This window comes from Sminthopsis crassicaudata, chromosome 4 (assembly GCF_048593235.1).
Source record: "Sminthopsis crassicaudata isolate SCR6 chromosome 4, ASM4859323v1, whole genome shotgun sequence".
Lineage (NCBI taxonomy): Eukaryota > Metazoa > Chordata > Mammalia > Dasyuromorphia > Dasyuridae > Sminthopsis > Sminthopsis crassicaudata.
Genome location: NC_133620.1, coordinates 16,315,510 through 16,341,071, shown reverse-complemented (window position 1 = coordinate 16,341,071; position 25,562 = coordinate 16,315,510). Strand labels below are relative to the sequence as shown.

Here is a 25,562-nt window from a genome sequence, read left to right as displayed (position 1 = left end):
TATTGTGAGCCTAACCTTGCCAGTGAGATAAGATAGACAGTGAAATCGTAGGTAGAATCAGGTCAATCTATATGCCCCACCCCTCTGTGGCCTGGCATTATTATCCACATGCACATTCCATGCTGGCCAGACATCATCTGCTCACATAGACCCATGGCTATGTCTGTGGTCTGACCACATACACACAGCCACATGCTCTGGCCATGGCCTGCTGTCATTATCCATGCACAGCGCCCCATGCTGTGTCTGTGGCCCTGACTTTCCACAGCCCACCCCAACCTATCCTTTTTCATCTTGGTCTATGTCCCAGGGGAGGTCAAACCTCACTATTATTCGGTTGTCAGTTTTGCTTGTTCTTGATTTGAAACAGGCTTTCCTATAGTTGTGTTTCACTTGTGACCTTTGAGAGAGCTATTTGTTCCTCTTCTTGGATTACTTCTCCATGAGAAAAAGGCTTTTCATCTTACACATTTGTGTTACAGTCAGCATTTATAGGGAATGCAGACCCTAATCATAGAGATTGGATTTCACAAGTTTTTACTCTGATTATTTTTTTCCCCTTATCTGCATCGTTTCTTTATCTGAACTGCATTGATTTTGTACATGCAAAAGCTTTTAAGTTCCATAAAAATCTAATGTATCCTCCTCAACTCTTGCTATTGAGCAGCAAATCATAACACTGTCTCTTCTAAATGACTAGTTACACATTAAGGGAAATGGATTAAAGAAGAAAGCCAAAGATGAAATTAAAAAAAATAAAAGTTCTATACTTTTTTTTTTCTCTGTCTGCTCCAGTCTTTCAGAAGATAAATAAAATGTAAAATATATATTTTTTTCTGTCCAAGTACTGGAATACCATGAATGAAATTTGAAATGGTTATATTTTTTTTCATTTCTATTAATAGTACAAAAGATAAATGAACTCGAAGCTGCCCTACAGAAGAAAGATGAAGATATGAAAGCGATGGAAGAGAGATATAAAATGTACCTAGAGAAAGCCAGAAATGTAAGTAGATTGGCAGCCACCCAATCATCATTGCCTTTGTTCCTTTATCAGAGCATTTTTCAGTTTGTGGACTCTGTGGGTTTTATTTTTATTTTTTTCATTTTAAAAAACTTAATTTTACTCTTTTCTATTAAATGTAAAAACAATTTTTAACATTTGCTTTAAATTTTTTTTGAGTTCCAAATTCTCTCTCCCTTCTCTCACTGAGGAGGCAGGCTATTTAATATAGGTTATGTTTGTGCAGTCATGCAAAACATTTTCATGTTGGTCATGTTAAAAAAAACAGGCAAAAAGCCCAAGTATATATTCATATTCCATTGTTCTTTCTTGGGAAGGTTTCAGTGTTTTTTTATAAGTCCTTCCAAATTATCTTAGATTATTGTTTTGCTAAAAATAAGTCATTCAGAGTGGCTTATTGTAGAATATTGTGTTTCACTGTGTAAAGTATTCTGGTTCTTCTCACTTCACTTTGAATCAATTCATATAAATTTTTCTAGGTTTTTCTGAGAATATCCTGCTCATCATTTCTTATAACACAATAGTATTTCATCACACTCATATACAACAAATTGTCAGCCATTTCCAAATTGATGGACATCCCCTCAATTTCCAATAATTTGCCATCACTAAAAGAGCTGCTGCATTTTTTACATATTTTAATTTTTATATCTTTTGAGATAGAGACCTAGTCTTGATATTACTTGGTCAGGGATATTGCATAGTTTTTAATAGGACTTTGGCATAGTTGCAAATTGTTTTCCAAAATAGGCTTCACCAACAGTTCATTAGTATCTGTTTTCCACATTTCCTCCAATAACTAATATTGACAAATATTAGTCAATTTAATAAGTGTGGGGTGATGCCTCAGCATTATTTTAATTTACATTTCTCTAATCAATGGTGGTTTAGAGCACTTTTTCATATGACTTTAAATAGCTTTGGTTACTTCATCTAAAATTTGCCCATTCATATTATTTGACCATTTGTCAATCTGGCGATGGCTCTTACTTTTACAAATTTGACTCAGTTTTTTGTATGTCTGAGGAACATACTTTAAAGATTTCCAATCTTTCTTATGGATAGTTTACAAACAGTAACATGTGTGTTTTTAATAATGTCAATTGATAGGAGAAACAGAAGACATTGCCCTTGCAACTAAAACTTGTTAGCTTTTTGCAAAAGCTTGTAAAAATAACTTGTTTTCATCTACATGTTCTCAAGGTCTGTCAAAGGTTACTTCAATTTCTGTAGCTTCTGTACTTCAATTTTTTATTATTTAAAATTGTCATTATTTAAAAAGCAGTCACATCTTGCTCAGATAGCGAGTATGTCAACACAGGTTATCACTATATCCAGATGCTTTAAAACTCTTAAGTTCCATTGAAATGTCTGCAGAGCCTCAATATACTTTTGTTGTAATAACTTATCTATAATGTGTGGCTAGATTTCTGGAGGTCCTCTGTATAGGTCTTGATCGCAGCAGGATAGTCACCACGAGGATGGTCAAGAATAGAGTCTTCATTGTCTCCTTCATAGTCTTTCACAGTCTGTTCACTCTATATCCCTAGTTCTCTCAGCCCTTAAGTACCCTATCGTCATTACATCATTACAGCATACACTGAGTATGTCTTAACTAAAAAAAACATTACATCACCATGCTAAGTACTAAGTGTGTGTGTGTGTGTGTGTGTGTGTGTGTGTGTGTGTGTGTGTGTGTGTATGTGTATGTATATGTAAAGAAGCATCATCTCATCAATTCCACTGAGTTAACACCTTGGTGTAAGTATTCTTGTTTCAAGTATACTTCTTTCAGAGTTCCAGCTCTCTACACTTGTCACTTCTTTGCGTTTAATAATCATTGTTCTTTCTGGGTCAAGATGGCTACAGAATATAATAAGAGGTATCTTAATTATTAAACACAAAGAACTCAGGGTTCAGCTTTAGGATGCCATGTTGTTTCCTTCCCTTTGCCCCTTTCTCCATGGTTGATCCCTGATAGATTATGGACTCGGAGATTTCAGCAGACAAATACAGCAGATGTACAGCCTCAATGTTTCCACTGTCTCCTAGCTCTTGGATGTTCTGGGCAGAGCCAGGTCTAGGCAGTGAGGATGCTGCTGCTAGTGCCCACCAACAGCAATTGGCTTATTTCTTCATGATTATTTACCCCTGAAAAAAGTACTGAGGATGCTTAAAGCAAGACTGTCCCTGGCAGACTTGGTATCCAAGGGACCCTGCAGGAACTTCCCAAGGTGTGCTCAGCAATCACCCTCTCACTTAACAGAAGGGGGGAAGATGTAATGCACATTTAGTAGGAAGTCTCAGCTAGTCATGATGACTAGCCAGCAACCCATGGGTACTGCTTTAAAAACATTTTAGCCAGCATGTAGTGCTATAAACAGCCTCTGCAAAGTGCAGCGTCCAACATAATGACCACAACGGCACTGACCAGCATACTGTGGGGGTGCTTTGAAGTTTACCAAGTCCCGTACAGATGTGATTTCATCTCCCCTTCACCACTGCTCCAGTTGGTAGACACTGTTTCTCTTCTCATTGAGTAAATGAGCCCCCCCCCCCAATGTCTCTTCAGCGTGGATTGCCCAGAGCACTGAAGCATTGGGATGACTCCTCACCCAGTTTTCATGAAGAAAGTGCTTTGGGCTGTGATGGCTGCAGGGATGTGGCATGGTCTGTGCTTGAAAAGGCCTGACAGCCCCAAGATGGGGGAAGAGGAGGCAGTAACTAGTCCAAGTCAGACCATTCCTCTGAGGAGCCCCATGAATGAGGCTCGAGGTAGGAGTTGGGCTTCTAAGGTGTGGTCATGCTCAGGATCCTCTACTCATTGGGAAATGGGGGCATTGGCTGCTTGGCTAGGTGGACCTTAAACAATGGCAGGGTTTCTAGCAGATAGAGAAGAGGAGGGGGGCTGAAGTGGTGGGATGCTCCTAAGCTAGAAGTGCACAGGGCAAGGGCTTTGGCATCATGCCTTCCTGCTCTGGGCACTCTGCTTTTCAGACTTCATTACCGTTGAACAGTGGACAGTTGGGTAAAGGCAAGAATTCTGGCTCTAGGTGGGTATTTGCTTTATCCTTAGCTGTCCCTGAAACTCCTTCCCTGAGCCAGCCCTTAGAAAGATGGGAACTCTGTGGCCAGGCCTGGACTCCTGCTCAGGGTCAGCTGTGCCAGGTTCATTGGGCTGGCCTAGTGCTCTGAGAACAGGTTTACATTCCTTGCATGGGAAGTATTGACCATTCAGGTACTAAATCACGCCTGCTTTATGCCAAACTCTGTGCCAAGAACTGTGATCCCTGTTTCACAGTTGAGAAAGCACACTCAGCTGAGAAATGTTGGAGGCTACATTTGACCTTGGGTCTTCTGGACTCCAGGCCTAGCCCTATCCATCAGTGGAATCCATTTACAAAGAGCTCGATCTTTGTCTTTTTTTTTCCCCCCACTTACTCAGTTTTACAGTAGGTTTGTATTCCTCAGGAACCTCAAATTCCCTGACACCTCACCTTGTTTCTATTGTGTTTTTGTTCTTGATATGCAGTATTTCTTTTCTGTGAACAGGTAATTAGAACCTTGGATCCCAAATTAAATCCAGCATCAGCTGAAATAATGCTACTGAGAAAGCACCTGGCAGAGAAAGACAGAAGGATTGAGATACTGGAGGTATAGTTTCCATCTTTACTCAGGCTCCGTTTAGTCTTTTTCAGCTCCCAGGCCTGGGCTTGGATTCTGGGAAATGTTTTATCTAGGTGTTTTGGAGCAGGAGCGCCTAGCTCTGATGACCCAGTTAATAAGGGCCCAATCTCCAGGCCTTTTTCCCACCCAGCCTTCCACCAATCACTCCTGGTTGGTTCATGTTTGAATTAAGCAAAAGTGTTTCTAAAAATATACTTGATCTCTTAGTAAATTGGGATGACTATGGATTGGATCCTCTGACACAAGAACCCAGGCCTTTGTGCAGACCTCTCAGGGAACAGTTTTGAGCTCGTGTCTCACTTTTCCAGCCAAGATGAACGCATGGCGTTGCCTTGCTGTTGCCCAGGACAGCCAAGGTTGACAGTTGCAGAGCACTTTAAGAATCTATTCACAGAAGGAATTCTTGTTCCTCTTCCACAGATGAGAAAAAATGAAATGAAAAAAAGATATATCTTAAGCTCATACAGCAAAACTTGACACTCTGATTCAGATCTTTAGACTCTCACTCGATGTTGTCTGCCATGCATGGTACCGCTCATCACTCAAAGAACCCTGGAACTTCCCTAGCTCCCACTGAGCTCCTTATGAGACATCTTCCTAAGCCCCCTGATATAGGTATAAGTAGTGCAATGCCAGTGTTGGCCCTCCAAACTTTTGGATGTTGACTTTAAATATAACCTTTGACTGCCAGTATTTTAAGGCAAGTGATAAAATCTTAGAGCTCCTTTTTTTTCTGATGAAATCACAAATCAGACTTAAACAAACAACAAAAATCTCTTCATTTATTTGAATCAGCATATTAAAAAAAGGAAAGCACATACTATGGGCCAGGCATGTGATAAGCTTTGGGACACAAAGATAAAATGATCCCTGCTCTCAAGTGGTTTATATTTTGTTGTGTACATGTGTAAACTCATACAGAAAATCAGAACTAATTATGGGTAGAAGGCTCTGGTGGGAGGGGAATCTGAGGGAAACCAGAGATCAGTATGATTTCTGGATTTCTAGATTCACTTGAAATCTCACATCACTTTATTTTTGAAAAATGACATATACACGTACCTTCTTTGTACATAACATGGGTGATTTTACAAAATCTGTCCAGTTCTCTTTATTACATTAAAAAAACAAACTATAAATGATTATTAGTTGACTTTGATAAGTTTAAAATAGTTTCTGATATTTTTATGTTTATATCACTTAATACTTCCCAGTAAGTTCCTCCCTTTCCCCTTTTTAGAGGCTCTGCCTTAAAATAAAGAAAAACCCAGTCTTACAATCTCCATCAACCTATCAGTGAAGTGTGACAACTTGTGCCATATCCTGCTTTCTGGTTCTGTACTACCATTACAAAGAAGAGAGGGCTATATTGATCTGTCTTTCTGTCTTTCCAGGATCATTATAATGAGTTTATTGCGATTTTATAACATAGGGAATAAGCATTTATGTTTATCTACTGTGTTCCTGATACTGTGCTAAGCACTTTACAAAGATGATTTCACTTGCCTTTTGGGAGAAAGGTGCTATTATTATCCCCATTTTTCAGATGAGGAAACTGAAGCATACAGAAATAGTGATTTGCCTACACAATGATTAAGTACCTGAGGCTGGATTTGAACTCAGTGCAGTGCTCTTTCCATTCTCCCCCAGTTTACTTATGTTCCAAGGCATTTGTAAAAGGCATTTGGCCATGTTTAAGCTTTGCCATTTTATATGAAATTTCAGGCTTATCTTTTATTCTCAGGAAAGAACTTTATTAAAATGTTTAATAGAAGTAGCTTATTATGTTTGTAATACCTGGAACAGTTTAATTTTTCTAATATTTCTTGCATCTTTTCCTAGAGTGAATGTAAGGTAGCAAAATTCCGTGACTATGAAGAGAAGCTCATTGTGTCTGCCTGGTATAATAAGGTGGGTTGAAATCTCACTATTTTAATTGATTAGAGAGAAAAATGTTAAACAACTTCATTAATATTTTTTTAAAAAAATTGATCAGAAACAAGTTCATGCTTCATGGTTCTAAAACTTGTTTTGTCACTAATTTTAGTTCAGCAATTGTTTATCCAGTGACTGCTTTTGTTTGTTAAATCTGTGGCTAGAGAGGTGAAAGGTCAAATAACCCCTGTCTTCTATGGGCTTATAAGGAGGCTGGGGGTTTAGAGCTAGAGGGTGATGGGATATACCTGAGACCTACACAGCAACATGATGGAATGGGACAGGAGTGAAGGTTGGAGGCAGACAGTGGGTGCGGTGTCCTTGGAAAACTGTGAGACAGAAGAAACCCTAGGATTCACTGGGATGGGATATGCATGGAGTGCACTGGGATGTTGACTATTGCCATGCTCTGTCATCTTTGTCCAGTGTATTTCTCCTCTTAGTCAGCTAGAGCATTTTTTCATGTGATTATTAATAGTTTCCAATTCTTTTGAGAATTGTTTGTTCATTTCCTTTGGCCATTCGTCTTAATGATAATTGCATTCTTCAAAGGAAGCACCGATTAGGAAGGCATCTGTTCTGGATCTGATTCTCAGTGACAAGTAGATGTGTTAGGATCCTTGTGGGGAAATGTCCACTCTTTTCAAGACTTGGGGATGAGGAAGAAGTTGCTGCCATCATTACATTATCCTTTGATTTTGGAAGAATGTGTGTCGTGGTTAGGGAAGCCAAAATACTTTGGGCAGGGGGTTAGCCCAGAAGGGAAGGAGGTTTGGGAAATCATGACTTAAGAAATGTTTCTAAGGGAGGAGAATGGGGGGCTCTGGTGGGAGGTATCCATGGTAATGGTGATATAACTAACTAATGGAAAGGTTCTTGGGCCTAGAGTGAGCTCACTGATTTTCTTCAACCTCCAGAAACAGCAGGAGGGTTAACATGTAGATATTGAGAGAGAGGGGTATCTTTGGGCATTTAAGTGCCTTTTTTGTGCGAGGTACTGTGCCAAGTGCTCAAAAGACATATCCTTCTCTTTGGACATCTTTGGGATCAAATAAGGGGGAAGCCACTGAGAATGTTCAGTAAACATGAAAACAGCAGTGTCTGAGCCTTGATGAGAGGTGTGGGTGGGATAAAGGGAGAGTCAGCTTCAGCCTCGGGCATAAGAATGGGCATGGCAAGTTCTGGTACAGCCATGACTAGACACTGTTAGTAGAATGGACACCAGAGGGACCATATCTTATGGCGAGACACCTGCTGGGGGGCTCTGGAAATCACTGTCACCCAGCAGGTGGGCCAGCTCTTCCAGGGCACTCCTTATGGCTTCTCATGGCTGCCTGCACCTTGATGGCTGCCATTTTCAGTGAATGCTTTCAATGTGTTTTCTCTAGAGTCTCGCTTTCCAGAAGCTGGGGATGGAATCCAGACTGACTGGAGGGAATGGCGCCTGCAAGGATGCTGGTGCATGCCCTCCCGCGCGCTCCTTTCTCGCACAGCAACGCCACATCACCAGTACCAGAAGAAATCTCTCTGTTAAAGTTCCTGCTGCAACATCCGATTAAACTCCAAAAGAAACACAGACCTTTAAGTGCCCTTACCCCATTTGTAGCTTCCACAATCCATATGGATTAAAGAGCCAGTCCCGGTGCTGGACAGATGAAGATCGGCTTATCAAAAAGAAAATCAATGAAATTAATTTCTATAAGGCAGTTGTAGCAGCTACATCCATCTTTTTTTAGATGGTCAGAAATAAGGAATTGAAATATATTAGAAAGCACATATCTTAAAAATTATATTTGTCTTCAGACTATAGTGTTTAGATTTAAAAATTGGCAAGATATATATTTAAATTTAAGATGTTTAGTTAGCCTGGTAACTTGGTTAACAAGGCATCATTGGAAATTTGTAATTTGAAAAAAAAAGCCAGCTATTTTTTATCCTGCAAGTTAAAAATCACTGAGGTGAGAATGAGCACACCAAACTAAAGAAATGTTATTTGGATGGGTTGGCATGCTGCTATAACTATACCAATACTTGCTCAATTTAATCTTTCTATTCCTATTGTTAGATGTGATGATTTTAGTATTTATTAGAAGATGATTCCCGTTTGGGAAAAAAAAAAGATTAAAGGTTGCAATAGCTTTTTTTGTAAATGGAAATGATTAAATAGAAACATTTTCTGATTTCTGAGAGGTCAGAATCTCTCTGGGCAGCTATTAATCATAAATGGGACCATGCCTAGGATTAGACCCTGCTCAGTTATGTTGAAATCAGAAATTTAACTGACTTTTAAAAAGTTATTTTATTCTTGGAAAATAAGTTAAAAACTAAGATTAAGCCTGATATATTCGGAGCCATTTTTAAAAGTCAGTTGACAGCGCAGAATAATTTATTGCTTCTAAACATTCCGGAGTTTTCAGATTTGACTTGAAACAGTAATTTTGCCTCCATTTAAAAAGGGGGCACTAAATTAGCCACATGAGTTTAATTTGGCTTATTCCCTAGGGAGCCACCTTGTGGTATTCAATTTACAACACCAAAAGTTGTTAATGTATTAGTCTCAAGTTTTGAATAATCCTTAAAGGATGTGATTTTTTCATCTGCTGTGGGAGATGGGTGAGTCCTTGTCTGGGCACTGAGCATTCCATCTCAGGCTGAGAATTGTGGGATATTGGGTGGACAGATTACTGCCCACTAGAGATGAGTGATCCCCAGCATTGAGACTCAACCCTTCCCCCAATATCTCTCTCCTGAGGGCTTTTCCAAGAGCTCTCCTTTCGGTGTCTGTCCCTTGGACATGGTGTCTGTCCCGTGCTTAGCCTTTTAATGCTAGTTTTTCTTTCCAAAATGTCAAGTGGTGTTCTGTCTACAGTATTATGTGTTTAGGCCTTTGGTTTAGCCACTGTCCCAGGAAACTTCTCCAGTTTATTGCAAGGACAGAACTGCAAACTGCTTGGTCAGGTGCAGGTTGGGCTCCCTGTGAGCAAGCGTCAGCACGGTTTGTACGACCAGATTAACTTCTGCAGGGCCCACTTCTGTTGACTACCTCTGGGGTTTTGATGATTTTGACTGGTGCAATGATGTGGTTGTTTTGTATTTTGTATCTTTATAAGCTCTGCTTGTCTATGATTTTATTGAAATGGAGAAAAAGCCTTTATAAATATTTTGGCATGCTGTGTAAAGTTTTCTAGCTGTGACATTTCAGTACATCCTAGCAAGTAGAAAGGATTGTCACTTCAATGTTTAATACGTGTTTATAAATGAGATTCAACAAAAGCTTAAATTCACTTTTTTAATGAGATTTATTTTAAAGCAGCAGCTTCTCTTCTAGTGAGCCCTGCTATTTTTCATAACATCTCAGGCAGGTGCTAAATAGAATTTCTGGGCCCTTGTTCCAGTACTAATGAAATTTAACACTTCCAGTATCTGCACAAGGGGTATGGTCAGGTTGTGATTGGATCTTTTTAACGCATGGAAAAACAGCAGCAACCACCCCCCCTTTGGGAGACATCTCTTTCTCAGTGAATCTTCAGGAACTGTGAAACTCGGAGGATACGTGTATTTGCCTAGAGAGAGAAGAGGGAGAGTTTCTCTGCCAGGAGGGTTGTAATAATAATAGGAAAGTTCGAGGACTAACCAGACAGGAGCCCCTGGCCTGGTTGATTAGTGAGGAGATTGACACCCTGTGGGTGATACAGCATTAGAAATAATTTATCATGAGCCAGGATTGGCGTATTTCTTTAAAAGAGGCATCTGTTCTCTGGGGCCTGGGGTGGGTTGTACCACACTTATCCATGTGAAAAGAAAGGAGGGACTGTTCTAGTGGGGTGATCAGTCCTTAATCTGGAGTCTCTATTCTGAGATTTTTATTTATTTCTTTTTTTGAAAGTGTGGTGGTGTACGTACATACATATGTATACGTATGTGTACATGGATGTATGTGTATATATACTGTGACAATGATGTTTATCTGAGATTTATTAAGAATATTGAGAAAAATTTGAATTTTACTCTATTTTTCCAGTGAATAATTAAAGTTATTGAACATATGATTTAATACAAATTTAAATTATCCATATATCTCTTAAATCTTTGTCTGGAAACCTAAATGTGTTCTCCCTCTTTTTTTTTCTTCTTTTTTTTGTTTGGTTTTCTTGTGTTTTAATGTTAAATGATATGAATGCTAACAGATTAGTTTTTCATGAGCTAAGGCTACTTATGTCTACTTACAGATATGTCTGAACCAGAGAAAAATCATTCCAGCAAGCAAATATTGTGTTTCATTTCTCCCTTACACTTATCCTATTGTATTTAGTCAGAAGCTTCTCATTCTAAGAAAATGTTTGCATGTAAATATGTTTGCACACATTTTTGTAGATTTCCTTTTTAACCAATGAAATAGTTTATGGAATCATTGAGGCATCAGTTTAATTTTTTAAAAAAGAAATCAACAATTTCCTGAACTTGATGTAGTTTTGTGTAACATTTTACCCATTCAAGGTACGTGAAGGCCCTTTCTCTCTCCTGTGGGAAAGCTTTACTTGGAATACAACAGAAGCAATACTTGATTTAGTTCCCTAAGTAGCCAGGACATCTTTTTAAAGTCGTGGTTGTCAAGTAGCTGATCAAGCAACAGTAAAGCGTCTTGTCAGGTTCCCAGACGCCTTTCTCGCTCTGTCTCCACTGGGCCTGCCAGCTTCACAGTGGGCACATGATGTGTTGCCTCCTATAATTTTCAAGTGTACGTTCACCTCAGTTGGTTTAGAAACGATGTTGCACTACTTTTTATTCTTCCCTTCTTTGAAAATGTTTTTATATTTACATAAAGGTTGACAAAAGTGACTTCTGGTTTGTGTCTCTCCATTTTTTTGGGTGAGAAGGGTGATAACTGTTCCCAGTGCAGGATCTTCTCTAAGAAGCAGGGTTTTGTTTGCATCCTCTTTGCAAATAACTTTTGCCTTCTTACACCTTCTCTATTGAATCAGCTGGTGAGGGTTGGTGGTAGGTAGGAAAAGACACAAAACAGTACAAATTTGACCTTAATTTGTCTCATAATCTTTTGTAATAATAGATCAAACTACATGGCCCAGTTCTTTTAAATGGTGAAAGATGCTTTTCAAACAAAGTTCTGATGACATTCTGGATTGTAAGAGCAGGACCATTCCATGTGGAAAATAAAGTTGCCACCGTTTTCATTATAAAAGATATAATATAGGACTCCCAAAATCTTAGGCAATATCATATGCGTTAAGTTTATGCTGATTTGTAAAAACCAGCTAACAAAATGATTGAATGGTGGAGAAGGCCACGTCTAGTTCTAGTTTGTCACTGTGTGACTAACCATGGACAGGTCTCTACCTCCCTGGGCCTTGCAGAGAAAGGGTGAAGAATCACAAATGGAGAAATAGCTCAACCCCCAAGCATTCATACATTGAAGTATTAAGAAAAATTAAGAGGCCAACTTTGCCATATGTTTTGGCCAAAGGTAAATAACTGTTAAGAATTGAGATCAAAGATATAGTTTTAAAAGTGTTAAAATGATTGAGGCTGATGAAGAGAAAACTTGATAATCATTTGGAAGAGCTGACCACCATTGTGAGGCGCCAGGATCAAGTGGAAGTGATGGATGCCAGTTAGTAGTGGACAGTCTGTTCAGGGATCTATTTAACAGTCCAGTGGATGCCCTGGCCTGGCCACAGAGTAGGGACATATCCAAGAAAGGAGAACAGGTGTAATGGCATGAGCACAGTATCTTTCCTTGGACTGGTTAGACATCATCTGACCCAGATGTTTAGCTGAAGTGACGTGAGTTGCTACAAGATCACACAGATTGAATATACTTTGATATGAGGCCGCTGCCTGTGGACCTGTTCAGAATCTTCTCCTTTAGGTGTGATTCCCCTGAGCAAGAACTCTCAGACACAATGAAGATCTAGTACTGGTGACCTCTGAGGAATTAATCAGTAATGGTTACAGAAATACCCTTACCTCCAGTCTCTCCTCTAGTCTGTCCTCTGTACAGTGGGGAAAATGAAAGTTTTTTAACAGCTTTTAAATACATGGCAAAGATAGTTTGCAACATTCACCTTTGCAAAACCGGGGTTCCAAATTTTCTTTCCTTCCCTCTCCCAGCACCACCTCCCATAGTGCACTATAGGTTAAAGGTGTGATTCTTCTAAACATTTCTATATTTGTATTGCACAAGAAAAATCAGGTCAAAAAGTGAAACAAAACAAGTCAAAATACTATGCTTTACTCCACATTCAATCTCCATAGTTCTCTCTCTAGATACAAATGGCTGTTTCCATACCAAATTATTGAAATTGCCTCGAGTCATCTTATTGTTGAAAAGAGCCAAACTATCACAGTTGATCATCACATCATCCTGTTGTCATATACAATGTTCTCTCGGTTCTATTCACTTCATAGCATCAGTTCATGTAAGTCTCTTCGTCTTTCTGAAATCAATCTCCTCACCATTTCTTATAGAAAAATAATTTTCCATTACTTTCATATACCTTGATTTGTTCAACCATTACCCAACTAATGAGCATCAATTCTATTCTAGTTCTTTGTCACTACAAAAAGAGCAGCCACAGTTTTGCATATAGAGGTCCTTTCCCTCCTTTTAAGATCTCTTTGGGATATAGACCCAGTAGAAACATTGTTGGACCAAAGTTTGATAGCCCTTTGGGCATAAAGCCAAATTGCTCTCCAGGATGGTTGGATCAGTTCACAGTTCCAGCAACAATGGATTAGTGTTTTAGTTTTTCAACATCCTCTTTAATATTTGCCTTTTCCTGTCATTTTAGCCAATCTCAGAAGTATAAAGTGGTACCTCAAAGTTGTCTTAATTTGCATTTCTCTAATCAATAGTGCTATATAGAGCATTTTTATATATGGCTAAATATGACTTTAATTTCTTTGTCAATTATTTTTATTTCATATTTTCCCCCAGTTATATTCATAACATTTGTTACATTTTTTTGAGTTCTAGCTTCTTGTAGAGAACTTGAACAGAATCTAAGCCTTAAGCCCAGGTCAGAGCTTACAGTTCTCCTGTTGCTGTGAGAAGCAGGCTCAAAGTTCAGCACATTCTCCACAAGCCCCACCCATGATATTATGGGCTATTCATTTGGCTATATAAGCCAAAAAGGAAGTAAAGCTTGGCTCTCAGGGGAAGGAGTACAGGTGTTTCTTATCTCATACTGGAGATAAGGCTGAGCCAGCTATGGAATAAATGGAGTTGTTAAAATTTTTATCTGATTCCTGCTTTAGTCAACTCCTCATCCAACCCATCTGCCCCTCAGATCTCAAATGCTCTCAGAACAGCAGCAACAAAAACAAAACAAAACAAAAAGAAAAAACCTAGGGAAAAAAACTATGAATTCAAGGAAAGTGAAATATATTGTATAAAATGTAATAGCAATGTTCCGGGATGACCAGTTATGAATGATTTTTCTATTCTCAGTAGTACAATCATCCATGACTACTCTGAAGGACTCATTATGAACAATCCGATCCATACCCAGAGAAATTTGTGTTGGAATACAGATTGAAGCATTCTATTTTTAACTTACAAGTTTTGAGGATTTTAATTTTCATTAGGGTGGAGATCTGTTTTGTTTCCCAACTTGAGTTTATGGAAATGTTTTGCATAATTTCATATGTGGTTTCTTAATCTTGGATGGGAATAAGGGACAGAAACTGTTGCAGGCAAATTAGCCAAACCGCAATGGGCAGACACCTCCATTCCTGGGATGCCCTTGGTCCTCCTTTCTACTCTTGGAAATATTGCTTGCCTTCAGAACTTGGCTCGGGAACCTTCCCACAATGCGAGTTTCTTGTTTTCCAAAGGATCTCATCCTTCAACATGTTTTATATTCAGTTATTTGTATGTTTAAAGGGTCATGGAACAAAATCTAGAAAGGGCCACAGAATCTATCTTGTCATACTCTCCTCATTTTCCAGATGAGATAACTGGCTCTCTTGGACGTGACTTGCCCAAGATCACACAGGTTCTGTGTATCACAGGTTGAATTTGAACCTAAGATTCCAGAGTCAGGGCCTCTTCTCTCTCAGCTTCACAAATGTCAAGCCTTTGAAAGCAAAAAACTCTCCTTGGTGTTTTTTTTTTTTTTTTTTTTTTCCTTACTCCCCAATAGAGTGTTGGATACATCGTAGGTATTCAAATATTTAGGAGTTATTTAAATACCTCATTGAATTGAACTAAAGGATGATAAGGATAAATGGATCAAACCTCATTTTTTTTTCTTTTTATACCTGAAGTTGATTTCACTTTCTGTCTGTTTCTCTTTTCTGTCACTCATTTCCTCTTTTCCTCCTTCCCTCTGTCTCTCCCTCTCTTTTTCCCTCTCCTCCTCCTCCTCTTCCTCCTCCTCTGTGTGTCTCTGTATATACACAAATATAATTCATAGTATATAACTATGTACACATATTGCATAACTAAAGTGTATACATACTTGACATAGTACATTATTATGTATCTAAATAAAAATTTCCCTGTATATTACTTCTATTTACATCATTATCCCCACATTTTCCCTTCTATCAGGACAAAAGCTTCTTGGTTTTACTATTCTTTATATCCCTACGGCTGTCACAGTGCCTGGCACATAGGTACTCAATAAATATTTGTCAACTTGTACATATATTATATGGTATATAAATATATATATTAAATACATTGTGTATACTCTTAGAAGTGAAATTCAAACAAAAGTAAACGGAGGCATGTTTTTCTCAGCAAGATAATAAATCAATAGGGGAGCTGCCTGTTAATACATCAAGTCAGTGGTTCTGCTTATTCAGCCAAAGATATTGACTTGGGTACTGGTTTCCTTTTTATTAGAAGAAAGAACAAAATAGAATAGATGAGGAAATAATATAATTAGTTATAGAATTGGTGACATCATGGGATTGAAGATATGATTGGTTACATAGCTGAAGCTCAGGGAACAATATGATTGATTGGAAGTCAGGAATGAGGGCTAGCAACCTTCCTCTCCTTCCCTTCTGTGACTAAGAAAGGCTCATCCACCTGCAAGATTAGAGATAGAGCCCAGACTTCTTGGAATAGCAAAGCAGTCATCCTTGAGAGAGAGGTTGGTGATGTAAAGCTACCAGACCAGATTCCCTAGTGTCCACCCACATTGCCCAATGATAACAGATTTCCTTGAGGCTAGAATAGTGATTTTCAGGAGAGCTCAACTTTATAAGTCAGCTCAATTTCTGCACTAAGTGTAGAGATGAAGTACTATGATCAGGTAGTTATAGGACATCAATTAACTGCACATAGAATCAATAAAAATAAATCAATCAATTTTAACATCAATACACAATCATTCACAGATGTGTTACACATGTAAAATACATGGATATATATATATATATATATATATATATATATACACACACACACAAGCACATATACATATACATATACACACAAACACATATAAAAGGGGGCAGGTTCTCTCTGGTCTTCACACACAAGCTTCTGGGTTGGTTGTAAAGTGAATTCTTATTTCAATTTGGGTGAAGATTCCTTCTACTCTGAGATCTCCCACCTTTAAGCCTTTGGCTGTCCCTCATGCTTGCCATGTTTTCCCTTTTCCTTCTAACTTTTAGATTCTCTGCTTTTTTTCAATCAGTCCACACACATGTATAAACACTCACTATATGCCAAACACAGTGTGGGGTGTTGAAAGTATAAAAACAAAACAATATCTGCCCTCAAGAATGGAACATTCTAATGGGAGAGACTTCTTGTTTATACTGGAGTCCATCCAAGAAATAGACAGAGAATAGATGCTGAGTGAATTGAGCAGAACCAGGAAATCATTGTATACGGCAACAATAAAATTACAGGATGATCAGTTCTGATGGATGTGACTGTCTTCAATAATGAGATGATTGAGGTCAGTTCCAATGATCTTGTGATGGAGACATCCACACCCAGAGAGAGGACTGTGGGGATTGAGTGTGGATCACAACATAGCATTTTCACCTTTTTGTTGTTTGCTTGCATTCTGTTTTCTTACTCATTTTTCTTCTTGATCAGATTTTCCTTGTGCAGGAAGAGAATTGTATAAACATGTTTACATATATTGGATTTAACATATATTCTACCATGTTTAACAACTATTGGATTACTTGCCATCTAGGGAAGGGGGGTGAGGGAAGGAGGAAATTGGAATACAAGGCTTTGCAAGGGTCAATATTAAAAAAAATTATCCTTGTATATGTCTTGAAAATAAAAAGCTTCAATAAAAATATACAGAGAATATTGCAGTAATTTGAAAGGAGGCATTAGTAGCTGGAGGAATCAGGAGAAACTTCCTGAAGAAGGTAGAGTTAAGCTGAGTCTTGAAGGAAGCTGGATGTGGGGCCACAGCATTCCGGGCAGTCAGGAAATGGCCGAAGTCCTGCCTTGTATAGCAGGCCATTCCTAGTGGTTAACTTGGGGTCTTCTTTCTGGGATTACCTCCAATTCACCCTGTCTGTAGCTTGCACGTACATTAGATGTGAACTCCTTGAATTCCGGGACTGTGTTTGTCTTTTTTTGTGTCCCCCAGTTCTTAGTACTCTGCCCAGCGTGTAGTGGATAAACTTTTGTTGACTGTCTGAAATAAGCAGTTTAGAGCCTGATCATGGCATCTATCTTAGGGCTTAGCCTATCTGAGGCCCATCAGTGACACCCATTCCAACTGCCTGGTGAAGCTGGTGGATCTCTTCTCAGAATAAGAATTGTTTTCTTTTATTCTTTCATTAATACAAAAGAAACCAATTTTATTGAAATTTAGTCATCAAAATAAAAAGAAAATGGAAGTTCACAGATGCTAGTTCTTTAAGAACTCCTATTCTAAGGATAGTGGTGACAGCAACAAGAACTTGTGTCCGGAACAATGGGTGTGACTGTCCTACTGTCCGACTTTGCTCAGACTGATCAGGTCTTGGGTATTGGGCTCAGTTCTGGATGTGACATTTTAGAAAGGATGTTGATAAAGGCATCCAGGAGGATGAGGTGATTTGATGCTTTGCTATGTAAGGATCCTTTGATAGAGCTGAAAATTTATCAGGTTTCTTGATAACCTGGTGAATATCTCAAAGGCTATCATGTGAAAAGAATTAGCCCTAGCTGTTAAGAGTAGAAAAACAGGCAGAAATTGCAGAAATTCATAATTTGAGCAGCTATTTATTTAGTCCAAGTCATTTCCAAAAGAGATTCCTGCTATAAGATATTTGACAGATGGAATCACCGGCCTTTGCTTGACAGTCTCCAAGAAGGGGAGTCCCATTGCATGCTAGGAAAGCTCTCGTGTCTTGGAATGATTTTCAGCCTTAATTGGCTTCCTTAACTTTTTTCCATTTTTTTTGTTCCTGGTTCTGGCCTTGGGAGTCAAAGGGAATATGTTTGATACCCCTTCTCAAGTGTAAACATGAATTTCTTCATCATGGCCTCAAACATCTCAAGACCCTTCATCCTAATGGATCTCCAAATTATAGTTAGAGGCAATACTTCCTAACAATTTAAACTATCAAAAATTGGAACCACTTTAGGAAGTGGTGAGTTCCTCATCACTGAAGACTTAGAAGAAACTAGAAAAATTAGGTATGGCAGTGGATACAAAAATTTTCTTCAGCTAGTGGTTAAATGCAATAAACATTTATTAAGCACCTACTATGTCCTGGTACTGTGTTATTTTTTTTTTTAATTTCTGGTCTGCAATCAGAAGCTGAATGACCACTTCTCAGGCATCTTGGGGGTTTATTAAAGGCTAATTGTGGAGACCCTTTAATATCATTCAGCAAACATTTACTAAGTCTCATGGCAGGCAGGGATGGGGATATGGGATCTCTGGGGTTCTGTGTCTCTATAATTCTATCTTTGGAGAATACAATGAATTTTCTGGTGATCAGAAGAGACTGCTTGAATGAATAAACTGCATATGAAGCCATTAGTGATACAGCCAAAGCCCTGGAGACTGACCTCTGAGCCTGAAGCTCTTCTCCTTGCCTGCTTTAATTTCCCTTCCATGTCCAAAAAATGGGGGAGGAGAGTGGAAGGGGGATAATTAAAGGCTTTGAGCTTTTCAGAGCAGAACAAATAGGACATCAGGAACTAAATCAAACCCCTTCTGAGCCAAGGAAGGGCAGAATTTTCCCTCACTGCCTGAGGTTATCTCCTCTCCTTTCAGAAGCTGAGTGGGGTGAGATGGACTTGACAACCAATTGGGTGGCTTCTCTGGATTAGATGCAACCAGGGTTGAGACCCAGGGGGAGGAAGTGTAACCTTGTCTGTATCCTCCAAACCCTGTTTCTGAGGGCTTAATGTTATATAACCCCCCTCTCAGGACTACTGTGCCTTTCTGAGATCCCAGGAGTTGATGTAGGGATTAAAATAGAATCCTGGAGCTGTGTAGTAATAGCCTGGTGCAATGGAAGGAGTGCTTGTATCTGGTTCAGAGGCCTGGGTACAAGTACAAGCTTGACCATTTGCTATGTATTTGTACGATTGGGCAAATCACTTAATATTATCGTCCCTCAATTTTTGCCACGTGGGAGTTGAGACCAGTACAGTTCACACTACTTAGTGATTATTGCTATGGAGGGCCTTTGTAAACCTCAGCCTACAATATTTATATGAATTATTTTGGGTAGAGAATTAAAATAATTCTCAGAATTGAAAGGAATCTTGAGAACTCATCTGGTGCATCCCCTTGCTTTCATCATCATAGCATTTATAAGGTGCCTGTTGTATTCCAGGCACTGTGCTTACAAACATTCTCCCACTGGATCCTCACAGCAGCTCAGAGAGGTAGGTGCAATTATCATCTATTTTTGCTGCAGAGGAAATTGAGGCAAATGGGAGTTAAAGGATTTGTCCAGGTTTACACAGCTCGTCAGTGCCTCTGGCTGGATCAGAAAAGAAAGTGCTTTCTAGAGATGAATATAGGATTCCTCCAACAGCAAATGGAATCTACTTGAAAGGGGAAAAATGGTGTCCTAATGACAGGATGCAACTTCCAGGAGAAATATAGCAGTAATCCAAAAATCCCAGAGTGCTGTTGTTCTAACAATCTGTCTTGTCAGTGACTCTAAAGTCTCCTGGCTTTAGGAATATAATAATATAGTTACATATTTCTTCCTCTAGACTTTAGGGAAGATATAGCAGTAATCCTGAGACCACAGATTTAAGGAGTGCTATTGTTTCAACAATCTGTCTGTCAAGATCTATCTAGGTATCTATCTATTTATTCACCAGACTTATACAGGATAGATTGGGGGAGATCTCAAAGGGAATGCACTAAGACTGGGGCAGACTTCTGACAGAAGGTGGGACTTTTGTTTGGAATTCTGGTGATAGAGATGAGAAAGGAAAGAGTTCCAGGTCTGGGGGGACAGCCAGTGAAATTGTCTGGAGGTAGGAAATGAGGGGGCTCTTGCATAGGGAGCATCAAGGAGTACTGGATCCCAGAATATGGGAGCAAAGTGGAGAGAAGGATCCAGAAGCTTTTCCCAGTCTTTAGTTTCTTCACTCTGAGACTGTCCTAATTTCCTCATAAAGGGTAGAGGAGTTGAAAATCTCTTGTTTTTAATAGATTCAGTTTCAAGGTTTACCCATTTTCTTTAGTGTACAAATAACATTATTTTGTGTTTTAAAGCCTTTAAAACCTATACACTTGTAAGGGGGAACTACTGGATACTCCCAGAAGAAGAGCAGCTAATGACTTCTGGGTTCCACCTGGATGGAGCAATTAATCAAATGAAGGAAAAGTTCCCAGGGTGGGTTGGACCTCTGGTCTACACTTAGTATTCTGATTGCCCTGAAATGTGAGAGAATATGGAGACTTATTTTTATGCCAGTACAATCATATGTTTCTTATTTCTAGATTTCTCCAGCTCAGTGTTAGAGACAATAGGCAGATTATCCAAGGTAATAGACTCAGGTTAGACCATTTTTTTTTGTATTGTGGAAGGTTATATTAAAGAAAGGTAGGAGGATGGAAGGTATTTGTTAATTTGTTGGTAATACTATTAGGGAGGGAGAAGTGGTCCTTGGTATGTCAAGGCATTCCTTTAAAACATTTAAGGAAACTTCAGGCACAATGAAAAAGAATCATCAGAATGACCAATTAGGTGAATATAGTCATTGAACTGACGATGGACAAATAATCAAGCTCACTTTATGAAAATACTAAACACGAGACCAAGACTTCCCAGGATACATCTTGGGCTCAGTAAGTAGCTTTTAGCTTAAACTCAATAAAAAAAAAAAGCTCTACAATAAGTCAGTGATAAGTAAGAGAGCATACTACAATCATTGGATTCCACTCTGAAAAGTTCTTAAAGACTGAACCAACCAAAGAGCACCAAAGCATGGTCACAAGAATAAACATAATTGAAGTTATAACATAATAGTACTTTAAAGTTTATAAAACTCTTTGCCTATTGTGTCTTATTTGATCCTTACAAGATTGACATCCCTGGAAAATAGGTGCTATCATTATCTCCATTTTACAAATAAGGAAACTGAGGAAGATGAAGGCTAAATTAATTTCTTGGGGTTATAGAGATACCAAGAATATTATTCAGACTGGGAATCTATCCATGGTGCCATCTTGTTGGATTTGTAGTCGGAGGAGATATAACTCCCGAGTCTGCACTTTTCTTGGGCTACCCTGGGAAAATAACTTAATTGTATTGAACCTCAGTCATCTTTTTTTGGAAAATGAGATTAGACTAGATGGCTTTTGAGATGTCTTTCAGTGTAAAATTTAAAATCCCATAAATCAGTGTTCTCCAAATGATTTTTTAGTAATTACATTCTATTAATGTTCTCTGGTGGTACCATAAGTGCATAGAATGCCGAGTCTGTGGTCAGAAAGACATCTTCACAAGTTCAAATCTGGCCTCAGACACTTTAACTCTGTTTCAGTTTCTTCATCTGTAAAATAATTGGAAAAGAAAATGGCCTCAGATACTTACTGGCCATGTAATCCTGGGAAAGTCAGTTTAACCCTATTTGTCTCAATTTCCCTATCTGTAAAATGAATTGGAAAAGAAAATGGCAAATCTTTGCCAAAAAAAAATCAGGTTTGAAACAACTGAACAACAGTCAAAATATTTTGAGCACATGTCTGATATTTATAAATAAATATTTCTGTCCTAATATATGCATTACAAAATATATAAGCCATATTTTTTAACAGGGTGAGGTAATGGCAAATAATTATTTTCAAAAAAAAGTAATTTTGTTTTCATGTTTGGTTTTTATATGTGCCATAACTGAGAGTCTTCACCAAGGTTCAAATAAAAAACAAAACAAAAAATTCTCACATTATTTTTACTTACACATGTTTCTCATTTTTTTACTGTCATAGAGGGATTTGTTCAGCTGATAAATTTCTGTCTTTTTATGAAACTCATTATTTCTATAATTGGAAATTGCTGTGAAACTCACTGAAACTAATCTTTGGGAAGGTTTTAAACAAATTAGAAAATCCATTTCCTAAGGGTTTTTTTTTAAATGTACAAATATAAAAGGGGTTTTTGTCTTTGTGATTTCCCAATTTCATTTTAACCAAAAAAAAGGTGCTTTCTTTTCAAATGACCTGCGGATTTTAATGGCTTCATACTATCTTTAGCTGGTATCTCAAGCTATAATATAAATGTAGGCTTTTGTTGCTGTTCAGTCGTGAAGACATAGCTGACTCTTTGTGGCCCCATTTGGTCTTTTCTGGGCAGAAATAGTGGAGTGTCTTTCTATTTTCTTCTCTAAAACATTTTACAGATGAGGAAATTGAGTCAAAGAGAAGCTAAATTGACTTTCCAGGATTACATAGCTGGTTAAGTGAACTCAGATCTCTCTGACTCTAGGCCCAGCACTCTCCACCAGACCTTCTAGTTACCCTAAATGTGTGTAATCTTTCTCATCAATAGTGGTTGAAGATCCATAATTCTAATAAGTTGAAAAATTCAAATGTTTGATGTCTTGTTGGATTAAGTAGGCTGATGATAAGATTCTATTAGCAGAATAGACTTTATTTTCTGGTGAGCCCCCATATTAGTGTGATTTTCATTCTGTGGTTTCTTGGCAGGAAAGTTTTTGTGTGAGGATCAATTAAGGGAAAACTACATAAGGTCATCCATAAAGTCACTTAAGTAGGCACAAGCTCCCAACTTTTACTTTTGTTCTGGCTATTTCTCATGCCAGAAATATCCTTTCTCTGCTTCTCAGTTTCCCTAGCTTCCTTCAGGAGTCAGTTCTAATCATTCTCACGGTACAGGGACCTTTTCCCATCCCAGCACTCTCCCTCCCCAGATGCCAGGGCCTTTCTCTCTGAGATTACCTCCCATTTACCTAGAATGTCTCTTTTATGCAGATAGTTGTTAGTATGCTATTTCTCCCTTTAGAATGTAAGTTCCTTGAGGGAAGGAATTTTGTTTGCTGATAGAGCAGATGCTTTAATAAAAGCTTGTTATCTTGACTGTTTTATATCCATTACTGTTAATATTGCTAGTCCATGAGACAGTTCATTGCAACTAGATTTGACGGGAGAAACTCAAAGAATTTATAATTCATAGAGAATTTTGCTAATTATGAGTCCAACAAAGGGATGAAGAAGAAAGAAAAAATTCTACCCAAAGCCATATGGCTAGAGAGGGGGAAAGATACCATAAAAGTGTAGAGATAGCTCATTATTTCTAAATGTTATGGGAGCAGTTGGACAAAGGAGTTTGTGGGGGGGGATATAATATTAAATCATTACCTATTAAACTAAAGACAGAACATAAAATGTATATGTGTAAGATCTGAGCTATTCAGCCTAGAAATACAGTCCTTTCTATATGTTAAACAACTCAGTAAAGGAGTATTTGATTTAATCATTACTATATACACACACACACATTTCTGTATAAAAATAAGGTTCTTAAAATCAGGTTTTTTCAGGGAGGGTAGTTTATGAAATATTTGTGTTACATTGATGGAAAAGTAACCTTTTATTTTATTATTATTATTTATGTGATTGATTATTGTTTAATTTATTATTTAATACAATACCTGATTATAATATATATATCCTAGGAACAAATGTATTATAACTTATTTGATTTGCACTGTTTGGAAACTGGTTATTTAAGTGTCATGCCAAGTAGTTTGTTATAAAGTTCACTGGTATTTTTTATGTAAATTCAGTTATATATCATAGGCCATCTTCTTATAAAAAGTGTTATGCTTCTATAACCTATGTTTTTATGTGATGATAAAAATTCTTCTCTCTCCTTGCTGTTACTGAGGGCAAGGTGTGTTAGTGTATGGAACTGAATAATTGAATTGAACATCAGAATTACTTTAAATTAAGTAGTATTTAAATTTGGAATTCTGAAATAATAATTTATTGGTAAAAATATAAGCATTAGTAGTCATATGGCAAACCCAAATATTCATTTACTTAGTTATTTAAGTTATGGAATGGCTACACATTTAGACTGAAAACAGTAAGATCTTCTATAATTGTGCTGATATGTTGTTCTTGCCACTTGCTCTGATTATATAAATTTGTTATAAAAGGAAAAAGCAGGGACATGATGATAACTGTATCGAACTGGTCCTTGATGACTATATGGCAAAAGAAGCCTTCTTTTGCCCTTCTATGGTAAACCATAAAGATGTGGTGGTCTGCTTATGTACAAGGGTCCCAACTACACAAGCAGTTTCTCAGTCCAGTGCACACTGACTTGCATCCATAGTGATTTGCAAGGAAACCCGTAAACAACAGATTATGTCAACTCAGAGGGACTTCCTGGTTGACATATTCAGGGCTTCCTGCATACACTGGGTTTGGTGTTACTGCATAATATAGCCTCTCAAAAAGACAATTTCAAGGACACTTTTAACAATCCTGAAAATCACTTAGTACAGTAGTCAGTGCTCATATACATAGTAGGTGCTCAGATTCAACTAATATATTAAATATTGGAAAATTTAATTCCGTTTTTTTTAAAGATAGGTAAAAACAGAGATAAATGAAAGTCCCAATATCTTAGTTCTATGTCCCAAATCACTATCTAGTGAAGTGCTTAAGAGTTATAGACTTCACTTTGTAGACTACTGTCTAGGGAAAGATGTAGGTAACCATGGATTGTTTTCCATTTCTGATTTTGATATTCTGGCCCCAACAATTCTCGTGGTGTCTAGAATATAGTAGGTAGATGTTTAATTAGTGATTGTAGAATTGAACTCAATTCACTGAACTAACGTGAATTGAATTGAAAAGGTATTCAGAAAAATATGAAGTTGCTTTGGACTGGGATTGTTGGTACTATTTCTAAAAACTGTCAAAGATTTTTATACCTATTCCTTTTTCTAGAGTAGGCATTTTTTAGTTTTGATTCTCAAAATACATGTAAAGATAGCTTGCAAAACCTTCTGTTCCAAATTTTTCTCTCTACCCCTCACCTTAGACAGCAAGTAATCAAATATATGTGAAGCATATCAGTTCTTCTATACATATTTTCACAATGATCATGCTACACAAGAAAAACCAGATTAAAAAGGAAAAAATGAGAAAGAAAATAAAAAGCAAGCAAACAACAACAAACAGGTGAAAATATTATATGATGGTCTACACTCAGTCCCAACAATCTTCTCTCTTTAAAAATGGCTCTCTCTATCACAAGACCATTGGGACTTGTCTGAATCAGCTCATTATTGAAAAGAGCCACGTGCATCAGAATTGATCATCATGTAATCTTGCTATTGCTGTGTACAATGTTCTCTTGGTTCTACTCACTTCACTCAGCATCAGTTCCTGTAAATCTCTCTAGGATTCTCTGAAATCATCTTGTTGATCATTTCTTATAGAACAATAATATTCCACAACATTCATAT

General features: G+C 37.9%; 1 protein-coding gene across 2 annotated transcripts in view; it reads left to right on the top strand.

Moving 5' to 3' along the window:
* Window positions 1-8,436, top strand: part of HOOK1 (hook microtubule tethering protein 1) — a 42,360-nt gene extending 33,924 nt beyond the window's left edge. For both annotated transcript variants that reach the window (XM_074265796.1, XM_074265797.1), the window contains 4 exons: window positions 906-1,006; window positions 4,577-4,678; window positions 6,554-6,622; window positions 8,035-8,436. In XM_074265796.1, coding sequence (XP_074121897.1) covers window positions 906-1,006; window positions 4,577-4,678; window positions 6,554-6,622; window positions 8,035-8,205 — 443 coding nt within the window. In that variant the 3' untranslated portion in view covers window positions 8,206-8,436. The remainder of the gene's footprint in view (window positions 1-905; window positions 1,007-4,576; window positions 4,679-6,553; window positions 6,623-8,034) is intronic.
* The last annotated feature ends 17,126 nt before the right edge of the window (window positions 8,437-25,562 follow it).